The sequence below is a fragment of the Nannobrachium achirus genome (genome assembly GCF_963921795.1).
Source record: "Nannobrachium achirus genome assembly, chromosome: 4".
Taxonomy (NCBI): Eukaryota; Metazoa; Chordata; class Actinopteri; order Myctophiformes; family Myctophidae; genus Nannobrachium; species Nannobrachium achirus.
In genome coordinates this window covers 64,209,678-64,224,847 of record NC_137813.1, presented here as the reverse complement: position 1 = coordinate 64,224,847, position 15,170 = coordinate 64,209,678, and the positions used below count along the sequence as shown (strand labels likewise).

General features: G+C 44.2%; 1 protein-coding gene across 2 annotated transcripts in view; it reads right to left on the bottom strand.

Annotated features, from left to right (window-relative positions):
* Window positions 1-3,516: 3,516 nt before the first annotated feature.
* The window catches only part of caskin2 (CASK interacting protein 2), a 177,334-nt gene continuing 165,680 nt past the window's right edge, over window positions 3,517-15,170 (bottom strand). For both annotated transcript variants that reach the window (XM_080724985.1, XM_080724986.1), the window contains 4 exons: window positions 12,564-12,941; window positions 9,261-9,495; window positions 5,667-5,946; window positions 3,517-3,710 (listed from right to left, as the gene is read on the bottom strand). In XM_080724985.1, coding sequence (XP_080581111.1) covers window positions 3,614-3,710; window positions 5,667-5,946; window positions 9,261-9,495; window positions 12,564-12,941 — 990 coding nt within the window. In that variant the 3' untranslated portion in view covers window positions 3,517-3,613. The remainder of the gene's footprint in view (window positions 3,711-5,666; window positions 5,947-9,260; window positions 9,496-12,563; window positions 12,942-15,170) is intronic.

Genomic DNA, 15,170 nt, shown 5'->3' with positions numbered 1-15,170 from the left:
TAGCATTTTCACAGGGCAATCAAACATGTCACAAGATTGATACTAAAAGGGTTATACACATGAAAAAAAGTTCATACGAGACTAAAATACAGCTCTAAATACCTTTCTTGTTTGCTTGGCGTATTGTTACAGCAATATCATGCCAATTATGGAAAGTATATCCATATTATGCAAGCTGGACAAGAGAAAAACTAAACAAATACAGTTATGATAAGGTTATTCAGTATGACACTAAAAGGACAATGACAACCCAGGCTTCAACATCTTTTAAAGGAAATATTGTCTTTTAAAAATATTTTTTGAGGAAAAAACTGTACAAAGGACTTTGGTTGAATATGAATGTTCTCCTGTATATACCTCTAGTATACAATATACATATTTAGATAACTCTTATTTAAATACTAGCTGGACTAAATCAAAATGAATACTTTTCCCAAAGAAATAGTGTGTATCCACGAGTTTCCAACGCCCCATCGTGCATTGCGCAGAAAGTGTGGCGGCAGTTCCGGCGTCGCGAGCCAAGTTGATCTACAAGCTCACAGCGGTGAGCGTCTGCGACGCGACGTGAGCTTGTATGTCAGCTGTTCTCCACACCAGTGTTTCTCAACCACTGCGCCTGGGGACCTTTGGTGTGCCCCTGAGAAGGGTCAAGTGTTCCCCTTGAAACTGCTTGAAAGACTGTATTGTATTATTTATCATTTTAAAAATGATTTAAACTAGTGAAAACAGCCAATCTACAAGCACACAACGCCTCGCGGTGCGAGGCGTTGTGTGCTTGTAGATCTGCTGTTTTCACTACTGTTGTGCGACAGCCTTGTATGATGAAGCAGGGCTTTGCTTTGCGAAGAAACGTACAAATTTGAAACTTGGGAGATATAAGGTTTCTTCCCGACAGTGACGATATTTACACCCCCGTATTATGTTGGTGTGCCCATGGATTCTTGGGACATGAAAAGTGTGCCCATGCAGAAAAAAGGTTAAGAAACACTGCTCTACACGTTTACCGGACGTGTCCCACACTTAATGCTACAGTAAAATTCCCGCGGAAACAGGTGGATACAGCCGCTATCTCACACGCCATATATTCCACTGTACAAACAGCCATCTCATAGTGAACAGTGTTTAAGTAGCTAAACATGCTTTGTCCAGCCAAGGTTTTTCATCCCTTTGTACAACTCGCTGGCGCCACCTATAGGCTCTCGGAACACAAGAAAAAACGGGCAATCGCTTGGTACAAAACGGCTAAAATATATATATATATATTTTCCTTCTCTGTATTTAAAATATTACAAAGAGAAATTTTGAAATGTTTAGACAGTTTTTTTCTTGAATTCTTCAAAATAAAAAAAATACAAAAGTCACTCGACGGATGCAGCTCCATAGCGCCATAGCTTGTAGATCGGCTATTCTCGTTGAGCGACACCGTTGAGCAACAAAGCATATTTGGGGCTCAATGGGATTAGTAGTGTGTGGTGGTGATGTAAAGGAATGCTTCCTTCACGCTGGGCTGGCACCAAGAAGACTCCGAGAAGGAGAAGAAACGCCCACAACACGGCCATGTGCCATGACACTTTCGGTGGCAATACTCACACCGGAAGTTCGGTGAATAACATTGGAGTCTATGAGCGCTGGCTGGGACAGCTCATGAACAAAGAAAAAAATATTCTGAACAATAGAGACCCTTTGTTATATAATCGCTCCAGGAACGAGGAAGACAAATCACAGGTAATTTACAATCACTTGCTTTTCGATGTGCACAGTACATAATGCTATTGAGGCAGCTAAACAGCGGCAAGTATAGTTTCTGTCTCGGAGATATCGTGAGATTTGGATTCCAGACAGGGAAGGGTGTAGAGTCTCGCGATACTAGCTAGTTCAGAAACGTACTTTGTGCTCTTTAGATGCCTCTATAAAGTTATACAGTGTACAGGTCGAAAAGCAACACAGCGGAAAACAATGTGTGACATGTTTTCTTTTATATTCCTGAGCTGAGTATTTTATAAAGGTCTTTATCATTCAGAATATTTTTTTTGTTCATGAGCTGCCCCAGCCAGCGCTCATAGACTCCAATGTTATTCACCGAACTTCCGAGTTTTGCCACCGAGACTGTCATGGCGCATGGACGTGGTGCCAGAAAACACGTCGGTGTCCTTTCTTGCTGAGACGTTCTTTGGCTGGCACTGACCTGGCAACCGCCTGGGCGTGTCTGTCCACTGGCCAATCACAGCCTCCCTGTCATGTCTCCCCACCGGCCAATCAACGGTTCACCAAACTTTCCTTTCAGAAAGGGAGCGTGAAATAGGTACAAATTAACGTCATTCCCAAATTCCCAAATTCATGCGCCCTCCAGATGTCCTGACTTTCCGATCTATACGTTCGGAAAAGCCCGTCCGAACTGAAAGGTTGCACCGACATCGGAAAGGAGTGCCTTCCTTCCGCCTATCTGGCCCTCGGTTACGTAGTGTTCGTTTTCCTCTTCCAGATGACCACCAGGGGGGGACGTTAGCGCCGTTAAAGACAAGCCAGCCCTTCCAACATTAACACAGCAGCGGTCCATCGCGGGTCAACAACGTCATTTGTGGGCCCGTCCGCAGTAACCGCCAGGGGTCCTTAATGGACCTTTACGGGTCCGTAACCTTACAGTGTGAACTGGGGGGGGGGGGGGTCCAAGAGATAAAATAATACATATAAAAAAGTAATACATTTGGGTCTGTTGGTCTAATAATGCATAGCAAACTAAAATGTTAAAACAACCAATCACTGGCATGTCCCCTCCTTCACCATCAACCAACGTCTTTTCATTGTCTGGTTCAGATGTTCTGAGAAGAGGGGGGGGGGACGGACGAGCGTTGTAGTGTGTTAGTACTTCCTGAGGTGATATGGGGGGAGGGGGGGTCACAGGGGCGGTGGTGGCAGAGCCTTGTATAGAGAGAGAGTCGCGCCACCTCCGTTCACATCTATTGGCGAATAGTGACACAGCGCAAAACCGGAAGTTTACACGATGCATAGGAGTCAGGGGTGTCGCTCCAAATTCTGGGCCCTGGGTACTTTAACCACTGAAAAACAGCAGATATACAAGCTCGCAGCGCGGCACCGAGTGCCGCGCTGCGAGCTTGTAGATCTGCTATTTTTGAAAAATCGTGAAAATTTGTGCAAGTCTTTGAATATTTCAAATCCTTCAAAGGTTTTTTTGGAAAAAACCTGTTTCTATGTCAGTGGTGCTCAGACTTTTTCGTGTCTCAAAACGTTTAGTTCCGGGGACCCCACTGAAGCAAAACTTGAGTTACAAATGTTCGCTTAAAAAATACAGATATTCAAAGATTTGCACACATTTCCATAGCTTTTCAAAAATAGCAGATCTACGAGCTCGCAGCGTGGCACTCGGTGCCGTGCTGCGAGCTTGTATATCTGCTATTTTTCAATAGCTAACGCATAAAATAATTAAGACCCCCCCCCCACCTTGGGCCCTAGTAACTCAGTCCCACTTCCCCCCACCCCCTTTGTGACGCCCCTGATTCTGAGTCTATGAGGGTAAAGTGACATTTCGAGTCACATGATCCCGCATTGGCAGAACTCTCTAATACAAGGCTCTGGGTGGCGGTAGAGACTGGGTTCAGTCCAACATGGCGTCCAGCTGGTCTGCCAGGTCGTCGAACATGTTCCCGATGTCGTCTAGGATGGTCCCTGCAGACTTCACTGTGCTGGATCCTCTGTGGGAAGAGGAAGAACACGTCACACCACATGACAATAGGCTGTATGCACAGCAGCCATTTTGGAGAGAAATTGGGTCTCTTCTGACTTCCTTCAAAGGTGTTACCAATGATACTAATGAAGGCTCTCTGTTCCATTTCATGTAGGTCAGTGGTTCTCAAACTTCAAGGACCCCCATAACTCTGAGAGTGTACAAATGGAACCAAATGGACCCGTAAGGGGACGGACTGGGACTAAAATTCAGCCCTGGCATCTTGGCCTGACCAGCCCCCACAACCAGCGCGCGCGCAGATACTCTACCGACTTGTCGGGTCAAGGGCAGCACATATACATAAATACACAAGCTTTTAATACCACAACTTTTACAGACAACATAAATGATAACTAGAGAATATTGTTCCTTCAAAACAATTGTGGGCTCGCTTCAAGCCAAAAAACAATGGCTATAAAAGTACAAAATGTCAAGACCGCAGCCAGTGCTCTCTTTGATGTTACTGACGCAATTGGACGCTGCATGCATGATTTGAGGCATTTTGTTCCAAAAATGTGTTATGCAAAAGTTGACCCACTGGTGGCGCTATAACAGGTCAATGTGAGAAGGGTGGTATCTGTTCCTTGACTTAGTGGGAATGTGCTTGCAAGATTTCACGCACATCGCAGGCTTGTGTTCATGATTTGAGGTGTTTTTGGCCACTTTATCGCCGCTTGCAGCTATATTTATTTTTTTAATTTTTTGTGTGCACTTCATCGGCATGTTAGATAAAGGTCCTTAGATTGTGTGTAGAATGTTTCATGCAAATTGCAAAAAGATCCCAGAATAAAAACGGTTTTATGCATTTCACAAACTGCTCAAAATGATATAGCGCCCCCCTTTGGCCAATTGGGGTAAGATTGGTTTTAATGATATTTGGACTAACCTTCTACATCTTTGCCAAATGCCATGAATATGTTACTTTGCATGTATGATTTAGAGGCAGAAGAATAATTTGCATAAAACTGCAATATTCATTGACTTTATTAAAAAAGCATGTTTCAATTTAAAAAGAATCCGATCTGACAGATCTTTAGATATTGGTCCAAAGTTCACGTAAAAAAAGTTTTGTGCACGTGACGCGAGAATTCCAGAATAAAAGTGGGTTTAAGTGTTTTACAACTGCTCAAAATGGCGGAAAATCGAAGGGCGGAGCTTACTTAACAAAGACACAGATGTCTTCCGCTCGAGTCAAAGCACGCGTGTAAGCAAGTTGCATGACTTCAAACGAAACGAGTCATGACTTATGCCCGTTTGAAGTTTGAATTTTCCCACAACTACACAACTACACAATCCATAAATTGTATAAGTTAGCGTACAGTTCTCACCACCAACAAGCGGAGTATGAACATGATTAGTGCCAAAATGTGTCAGAACTTTAGCTAATTTTGACCGATATTTTTTAACAATATTTTTACCGATATTTGTACAGATTTTTTTTTTCTCCTTTTAACCCTAACCCTTTTTGGGCCACCAGCCCCCTAGCCTACCGGCCCACCGGGCAAATGCCCTGTATGCCAGAAGGCCAACCTCCCTGCCCGTAACCTTAATATATGACAACACTTTTGAGTGTTTCCAGTGAGCCAACCTTCAAAATACCAGCATCCTGACTCAGTTTGACCAGAATGGAACAGAACCTTCATTAGTATTATTGGTAACGCCCAACTTCTCTCCAAATGGCAGCTGTGCATATAACCTATTATTCGTCTGTGCTTTCCATCTCGCCTTTGTGGACAACATTGCATTATTGATCTTTTTAGATTTTTATTATGTGATGATGTTTTTATATAGGCCTATAGGCTATTTATATTATCTTTTATATTAATGAACTATGTGTCCGAGGAGCCCTGACCTAGCTGTGATCACTTTCTGATTAGAGCTTTTTAAGACTTTAAAAACAAAACAATGACTATTGCATACGTACCCGTCAGAGGAGTCCTCCAGTGTGAGCTTCCTCTCCACGGCCTTCAGAGCAGCTTCCAGTGAGGTGCTGGTCTGCTCCAGCCGCTGCTGCTGCTGCACCACCTCCGTGCTCCCTGCAGGGGGCTCCACCGGACCCAGGCCCGGGCCCACCACACACACCTGGGGCTTGGCCGCTAGCGCCGGCTGGCTCTGAGCGGCCGGGACCGGGGGAGGAGAGGCGAAAGCCACGCTCTCCACCACGTTGATGGTGACGCCCAGGGACGAGGGCGTCGCCACTGCACCTGGAAGGCAAAGGAAGAAAACGGCAGTTGAAACGTGGCACTAGGGCTGTCACGATATGACATTTTACTAGGGATGGGGGCCTAAACAAGGGTAGCTCGATAACCTGATAACAGATTTATTGAGTACCCGGTATCAATAAGCTTTGGGCTTATCAAGCTTGTTATAGAGCAGGGGTTTTCAAAGTGGGTGACGGGGCACCCTGGGGTGCCGCGACGGCAGTCCAGGGGTGCCGTGAGATAATTTGATAATATTTGGAATTTATTTGAGACACTTGAACAAATATTTAGTATAATTTTAATCCTGATGTACACAGTTATTTTCAGTCAGTTCTAACCAAAATGGCTATTATCTCAAAGTTTTCCTCGCAACATAATCACTAAAATATCATTACTGTCAGGCAGAAACCTCTGTTTCACAAAAGTAGTGAAAACAGCCGATCTACAAGCACACAACGCCTCGCTATGTGCTTGTAGATCTGCTGTTTTCACTAGTTTAGAACATTTTATAGATGATAAATACAAAACGAACGGTTTTGGACATACAAGGTTTCCACCTGACAACGATGATATGCTATAAATATAAGGTGCTGGGAGTGAAAATTATAATGTAGAGGTGCCTCGGATTAAAAAAATATTTATGGGGTGCCCTGAGACAAAAAAGTTTGGGAACCCCTGTTATAGAGCATATAGCGGCCCCATGATGTCATGTTTAAACAATCGATCAAGAAATTATTTACAGTAAAAAGACATTTAACACTTATTGCACACTAATGAATGATTGATTTAATGACATTTGTTACTTTTGTCAATTGTCATCTTCATAGACTGTGGACAGCAACAAACTCACAGTCTGGCCAATAAAAAATATACCAGTTATGTTCAGAATTTGTAGTCACATATCTTTCCACAAAATATTAGAAAACGGCGGCTCAATAAGCAGGTTCAATATCAATAAAAATAACGAGCTCCATCCCTACATTTTACATGGCGGCTAATTGTCACTCAAATAATTGCGATTAACGATTTAATTGTGTTTTTGTCGTTTTGTCGACAATTACATTTCTGTTTGGCTTGTAGGCTTTGAAGTTGCACATGGCAGATAATGACACCTAACCCACTTAGAAAAAGAACAGTGATAGTGGAAATAGCACATCTACAATGTGACGCGTTGTGAGCTTGTAGATCTGCCATTTCCACTATTTTTGAAAATGTTTGAAAATATATGATCATTTGTAATAACTGTGGCAGGCCTACGTGGCACGTAACAGATGAGCTCAAAACGCGCTGCTTCACGCTGCATTTCGAGTTTGCAGATCTGCTTCTTATGAGAGTAGTAGGGATGGGTATCGTTCACCTTTGAATCGATACAATACCTTTTTCGATACCTGGGAATCGATACGATACCCTTTTCGATACTTTTTATTTAAGTTTAACTGCTTTACCGCAGAGGTGATGATGATGATCACACAGTGTGGCGGAGCGGAGAGTATAGACGTTGGATAATCATCATAATAATAAACATTATAGGCTATTGTCGGCTATTTTCCACAGTAACAAGTGTAGCCTACTAAAGCAGTCATTAAACTTTCAGTAGCCCAACTGTTACAGATGCGACCGGCCAGGGGTGCCTTCCAGAGTATCGAAACAAGGTATCGTTCGTTTTTACGTGAACCGATACCCGATAGTATCGACGTCATGCAATCGATACCATTAAAAGTATCGCAGACGATACCCATCCATGTGAGTAGGGCATTCGTTTACGAAAAGACACAAGATGTTTCTTCCCGACAGCAACAAAATGTACAGTATGTCCATGTATATGCATTTGTCAATAAAATGAAATCACACCTAGTGTGAAGTGAGCAGTGCTATTTATGAGTTAATTTCATTAAGCGCCTTGCGAAACTTGGCCAATGTGACCCTGGGAGTAGAACAAACATCAAGCGCTTTGTGCCAAAATGTAGGCCAGATGTAGACCAGATGTAGGCCAGATGTAGGCCGCGTCCCAGACAAAGCCAGATGTTGGAGCCTAGCTCCTTCCAGGAGCACCTCTCACAAACATGAGTCAACCAACCAACTAGGGATGGGACGATAATCGAGATTTTAATGTATCATGAAATTGTCCTATGTCATGCACAGGGATCAATTCACCTTTTATTTGCAGACGCTGCATATCCGGTACCATTTAAACTCTAATAAACACTATAATTGGTAAAACGACCCGGAAATAACGTACTTGATACAGTCTTTTTTCCCCCCACTCTCGACCAAATCTGTTTGCCAGAAAATAGCCAATCTAATAATTATTTTGTAAAATGTTCCCACCCCAGGATAACGAATGATGGGGGATATTTTGATTAGCGCGATAATATCATAAAACGCAATTCTTTGGGTCACAATAATCGTGACATGTTCGTATCGTCCCACCCCTATGACAACCAACCTAGCAGTCTACTCACCAGCGTTGATTTTGTCGACTAAAACTATGACGAAAAATGTTTGTCGACTGCGTTTCTTTCACTGACGAAAACAAAATAAAAACAAAATAAAAACTAAGCTGTGATGACTAAAACTAAGACTAAATATATTGACAATTTTGTCAACAAAATAAAAACTAGTGGAGAAGAGTCATTTTATGTTTGTTGCTCTCAGGTGTTGCGTGCTGATAATAGCCGATCTACAAGCTTGTAGATCTGCTATTTTCAATTAATTTCCAAAACTTTTCCAGAATATTTAACCCAATTTCCAGGACTATATAACAATAATTCAGCTCAATAACAAGTCGCTTACTCCTATGCGCAATACCCAAAGACAGGTAGTGTATGCCTGTGGTTCTCAACCTTTTCAGGCCGTGACCCCCAAAATAATCATGTTTTAACTGGGGACCCCGGCACCCTGATGAGCACTAAGAGTTGAGGAATTTTGTATAACACGGTTTCTATAGTGAAAATAGCAGATCTACATGCTCACAACGCCTCGCAACGCAAGGCGTTGTGAGCATGTAGAACTGCTATTTTCACAATTTCTGCCTCTAATATTTGACAATTTGGACCATGTTTAATTTGTCATTTCAGAGGTATTAACAAAATCAATAACCAAAGACGATGCATAGATATTTCTTCCAGGACCTTCCAGGACTCTTGATCAATTCCAAAACTTTTCCAGTACTGGAAAAATATTTTTTCTAATTTTAAAATATTTCCAAGAAGTTCATGACCGTGGGAACCCTGCTAAAATTAAATGACGTTTTATTCAAAAAGACCGTGACTGAAACTAAATCAAAATGTGCTGTCAAAAACAACAGTGCTACTCACCCTGTGCTGCCAGCAGGCTGTGGCGCAGCGGCTTGGGAGCGGTGACGGGGGGTTTGGAGGAGACCGGGGGCCTGCTGGGAGACCCCGCCACAGCGACGGGGGTCTCCGTGCGCTCCGCGGCGGCCTCGCTGATCCTCAGACCCACCTCCTCCTCCTGCCCCTCCTCTCCCTGGGACCGCTCACACGCTCCCCCCTCCTCCTCCCCGCCGGGGGAGCAGTCTCCCCCGTCCTGCTCCTAGGAATGCAGATTATACGTTACTTCATTCATTCATTGAACGGTGATAACCTTATCGGGCGATTAGTCGATTGATTGGTGAGCGGCGTTCTTTAGGACCAAATGGAACATTCTTGTCCGAAACCGAAAACGAGTGTAGAGACATAATTGCCTTGATGTATATGACATTAACGAGCGCCAACGAGCTTCAGCTGGACACACAGAGAGACACACACCTGCCCTCTGCAGTGCTCTAAGGCAGTGGTTCTCAACCTGTGGGTCGGGACCCCTAGGGGGGGCCCCAAATTATTTTGGGGGGTCCCCAGATGATTAGCTTAATGTGCAACATTGTTTTCTCACTCAACAGTAAACAAACCAATATAACGTTTAAGTGTATAGAGGGTATTTGCAGACTTCAATTTAAGGACTTTTTAACTCATTAACACCTTGACGTCCGAAATAGAATGGTGGTTGGTAGATTAGCCGTGAAATTTCTATTATTGTATTGTGATCTGAGACATAATATTATGTTTATAAACATGACCCCGCAGCCCCTCCATCTTGAACAGCGCCGCTGTTTTTTCTTTTTTTTTTCCCCCCAGGCCAGTAACTCACCATGATTTTCTCGATTTCCGTTGGGATAGAATGGGGGTTTTGGCCGATCGTCGATGTCCCCGTGCGTTTCGCGTGCGCGATCCTTTCACGTAAATGTCCCCGCAAATAGTCCATGTGTGACTGAAGAACAGAACTGAAAAGTTTCGCTAGCATAGCCCCAAGCATGGCTGCTGTAGGAGCTCGAGTGTGCAGACAGCAAACGGATGGCTGGGAGTAGCCTTGGAGAAGGAGAGGCGCTGACGTCACCTCTGCTTCATGCACGGTCTGCATGAGCTATCAGTGCACGAGTGGTGACTAGGGAAGGTTAGACGATCGCCGATTTTCGGATCAAAAGTTTTTATTCCGGTTTTAAAGACAAAGTCCGGGAATGTACGACGTGGCTGAGAGTCCCTGGGGGGATGTGCGATATAGTACGGTTTTAACATTAAGGGGCTCCCCGTGGCTTAGAAGGTGTTAAGAGCCCCTGAAATTAACGGATTATAAAGTCCACGACGCCACCTTCAGGCTGGCATCACCGCCGTTATCTTATTTTGAAGGCCAGAAGTCGACCGCGCAATCACTTCCGGTCTGACGTCATCGGATCGTGCGCCGGAACCGATCCGTGTCCACGTGGAGTTGTGTAATGGCCGACCGGGAGCTTTTATAACTGTGTAACATAAGCGAGCATCTGCCTCCATCCTAGCTTCTAAAGTGTAGTTTTGAGATAATGGACATTAAAGATGAGATCCCCCGTCCACCTCAATGTTATGGATGGGACTATTTTGTGCTCGTGGAGCCGTGATGATGCGAAATCAGCGACGGATTTCGTCTCCGGACCGACGGCCATTCTTCTCGGTAATGTACTCGCCGTTACAGTAATATATTACTTTTCCCGAGATATCCCGTGAATGGCACTACACATACTCGAGTACTTTTCGCGAGATATCTCGCGAATGGCACTAGATGAGTTAATACCTCTAAAATGACAAATTAAACATAGGCCAAATTGTCAATTGTTAGAGGCAGAAATTGTGAAAATAGCAGATCTACATGCTCACAACGCCTCATATTATACAAAATGCAATGCCCCAACTCTTAGTGCTCGTCAGGGTGGGGGGGTCCCCAGTTAAAATATGATTATGTTGGGGGTCGCGGCCTGAAAAGGTTGAGAACCACTGCTCTAAGGCTGAGTCCTGCAACGGGTCGGGGCCCTGTGGGTACCCGTGTTTGACGGGGGGAAGCGGGCGGAATATAAACTATTGAAAATGTGCGGGGACGGGCGGTGCGCAACTAAAAACGGGGGGGTGACATTTTACTGTGAAAATCAGACAACTGATTCAACCTAAAACAACATCACAAGAGCGCACACAGTGAGCAGCAGGACAGAACCACGGCTTGCATACAGCACTGTTCAGCCTAAACTTCAAGTCACAGACATGGAGCGGCTGCCGGCTGTAGCGCACACAGTCACAGTGAGACACCGAAACACAACACACAACTGAATAAAGTGGGCGTGAGTGAACTGCTTGCCTAGCGCGATGTAGTTGCCCAAACTAATATGATTTGGGCTTTAGCCTACATCTCATTAAACCTTAATATGCAAACCTAGAAGTCTGAGGGACTGTGTTTGTTTTGTTATGTCATGATGGGGCGCAAGGAAGGGTGACTTGCCTGTAATCAACTTGTCCAATTCAACCCAACCATTGCTGCGATCAGAAAGGTGCTTGATTGTATAATATCCACGTGATTCCACAACTATTAGGAGTTCGGATCCCAGGTTTTATTATCGTCCGGTTTGGTTTAGATTACCTCCGGCTGTTTATCATCATAACAGTAGCCTAAACAGTGACGATCGAACCAAGACAGACAGCGCTAGTGGAGTTCCCTCTTTCATCTGTGAAAAGCTGGATATGTGCTTCGCCGTATGACGGTGCGTGTCGAGTATAGCAGACATGCAAGCTCACAAAGCTGCAAGTTCCGACATGTTGTTGAGCTTGTAGCTCTGATATTTTCAATGCGCGACACCATCGTATGACAAATACAACTGCAGTGCACACAGCAGCGGAGGCAGAAGCAGCAACAAGCTGTCGTGCCAGTCTCAGATCATTATACAATTTTAAATGATTATGATTGGTTTTAAAGGTTGTTTAACGCGTGGCTGTAGGCTATTTAGTTTAATGCATGTAATCACGGGTAGTGGGGCAGGCGACGGGTCCTTTTTTTGATGGGCGGGGCGGATCTGATTAATGGCGGGCGGGGCGGGTGCGGGTTGTCAAAATTGGACCCGTGCAGGACTCTGCTCTAAGGCTCATTTCTCAAAGCCCTTGAATGTGATGATTAAGGATTACTATTGTGGTAAGCTCACATTTTGATATAACACTCCATACCTGTAACATTCACTAGCTAAAAAGAATATGAATTATAATGGGTTTAATTTAATCGAATAATTTCTTAACGACAACTAATCGATTGTAGATTCTGTTAACATGCCCTACCTGCTCCTTGTTGTCCTTGGGCTTGTGCCGCCGCTTGACCGTGTCCGACTCCTTCAGGTTGAACTCGGGCAGCTCCGGCGCCGGGGGCGGCGGGGGGGCCTTGGCGGCGGCGTGCGTCAGCGGGGGGTGGTGCCCGGGGGGCTCCAGCACGGCGTCGGCGGCCCGCGGCGGACCCCCGGTCTTGGGCCTCTGCTTGATGGTGAGGTTGCCCTCCTCGGCGAACGGGATGCACTCGCTGGAGCTGCTGTTGTTGTTCTGGGCCTCCAGCTCCGAGGCCAGGGAGGGGGCTTCCTTACTGCTGCTGCTGCTGGCGGGGGGCTCCTCCTCCTCCGAGTCAGACTTCACCCCTCTGTCGGGGTCCGCGTCCGCGTTGGGGGTCTGGAGGGGGATGGGGAGGTAGCGAGGTGATTATGGTTAAAGGACAACTTTGTTTTTTTTACAACATATACAATACTAGTCCTTACCCGTTCAAAGATATGAGCTCCGAAATGATGTGCAGTGTGTGGGTTATGGGATGTGACACAGTACACAGTATATGAGGGATGGAAAGTAACTTTAACTGGTGCTTGCATGATAATATGTAGGAGCAGAAATACCCGTTTCGTTTAATGGCTACAGAGATACTGTGTACCTACCTACATGACAACATCTGAAAGAGGGCCAGCCAACACCCCCCCCCCCCCCCCCCCCCCCCCCCCGCCCACCCCCCCACACACACACACACACACACACACACACACACGCACACGCACGCACACACACACACACAGAGCTGGTTAAACATGTTGCCCCATGCTAGATGCAGAATAGATATGCCTCATGCTAGATGCAGAATAGATAGTAGATACACCATAAAAATGCTAATATACAGCATATGATTTGTGAAAGTGACAAACGGGCTTCACAGTTATGTCAGGTGTGTTCATATGCTAATGGTGATGCGATTTCAGATCAATTGCTCCAGCCACTGAGGAGAAACGCTGTGACAGACAGACAGACACTCACTCAGACAGACATTCGCAAAATTATAGTATAGATATACTGTATATTTGATATATATCGTCGTTGTCGGGTGAAAACCTTGTATGTCCAAAACCGTTCGTTTTGCATTTTTAATTTTAAAAAATGATTCAAACTACTGAAAACAGCAGATCTACAAGCATTGACTGCTATGGTCTCTTTTGCAAGACACTTTATGTATGTATGTATGTATATATACTTATATATTATTCGCCCCCTCTATTGATGCACCTTCTCTTTATTGGTACTGTACTGCTCTGCTCTTGTCTTTGTTTTGTTTTTTTCCCTCTTATCTATCTTTTCTTACGTCTCTGTAACTTTGTAAATAACTGTATACTGCTGTGCTACTACTGGACAACTGAATTTCCCCCTTGGGATAATAAAGGTATCTATCTATCTATCTAAGCACACAACGCCTCACACTTCACTACTTTTGTGCGATGGCCTTGTATGATGAAGCAGGGCTTTACTTTGCGAAAGTAACATACAAATGTGAAACTTGGAGATACGAGGTTTTTTCCACATGACAACGACGATATATATATATATAATATATATATATATATGTATATATATCCATTATATAATTTTAGAGAGAGGTCAGTCAGTCAGTCAGTCAGTCAGTCACAAATGCATTTCCACCTTTATCTCTTCAGCAACTGATCCCAATTTTCACATTTTTCATTGGCCATTAGCATTATACAGAGGCTGACGGAGCCCGATTTCCATTTTCACCAAATTCAAGCTATTTAATCGCATTTTTATACCACTTCTGTTCAACTCAACTTCAGCCTGTTGTCAGGGCAACGGTCCGTTCCTCCAGGCCATGGGATCTGTAACCCCACACCCACCAATCTCACAGTTAGGAATGTTGCAGTGTCTCTCTCTCTCTCTCTCTCATGTGGTTTGCCTGCATGCACGGGTCACTCATGCACCGGGTGCATTTGATGTGTGTCTTATCTTCCGACGGGTATGGCAAAATTATGTAGAGCAAGCGCATACATCCTCATACTTCTATTCACCTAATTTAGCTGTTAAATTATTTGTATCCATCAAAAAATATACACTCCTCCATGGGCTGCTCCTTACATTATGATGCCCCCACATATTCTCACGCACGCACCAGTTACAGTTACTTTCTCCATAACCCACACTCTGCACATATATTGGAGCACATATCTTCAAACGGGTAAGGTCTAGTATATATATATATATATATATATGTATATATATATATATCCATTATATCTCCCCTTTAATAATACCAAATTGTATTGTGTGGTGGCTGTGGTGCTCATTCCACAAATGCCTGATGCTTACTTACAAACTGTACCTCGTTGTAAAGGTGACGAATCAACGATAAAAATGATATAAAACACAATACAATTTGGTATTATTAAAGGGGAGATATAATGGACTGAAGTCAAGTTTCCTTTCTTTTTGTGCTGAGTTATTATTTAGTTACAAGCTCTTGTAAATGCTTATCCTTTCCTCAATATTCATACATCCACTTAAAAAAAAGAAGTCATAATGCAAACACAACATCGTAATGTTGTGATACGGTCAGGGGCGTCACGAGGGGGGGAA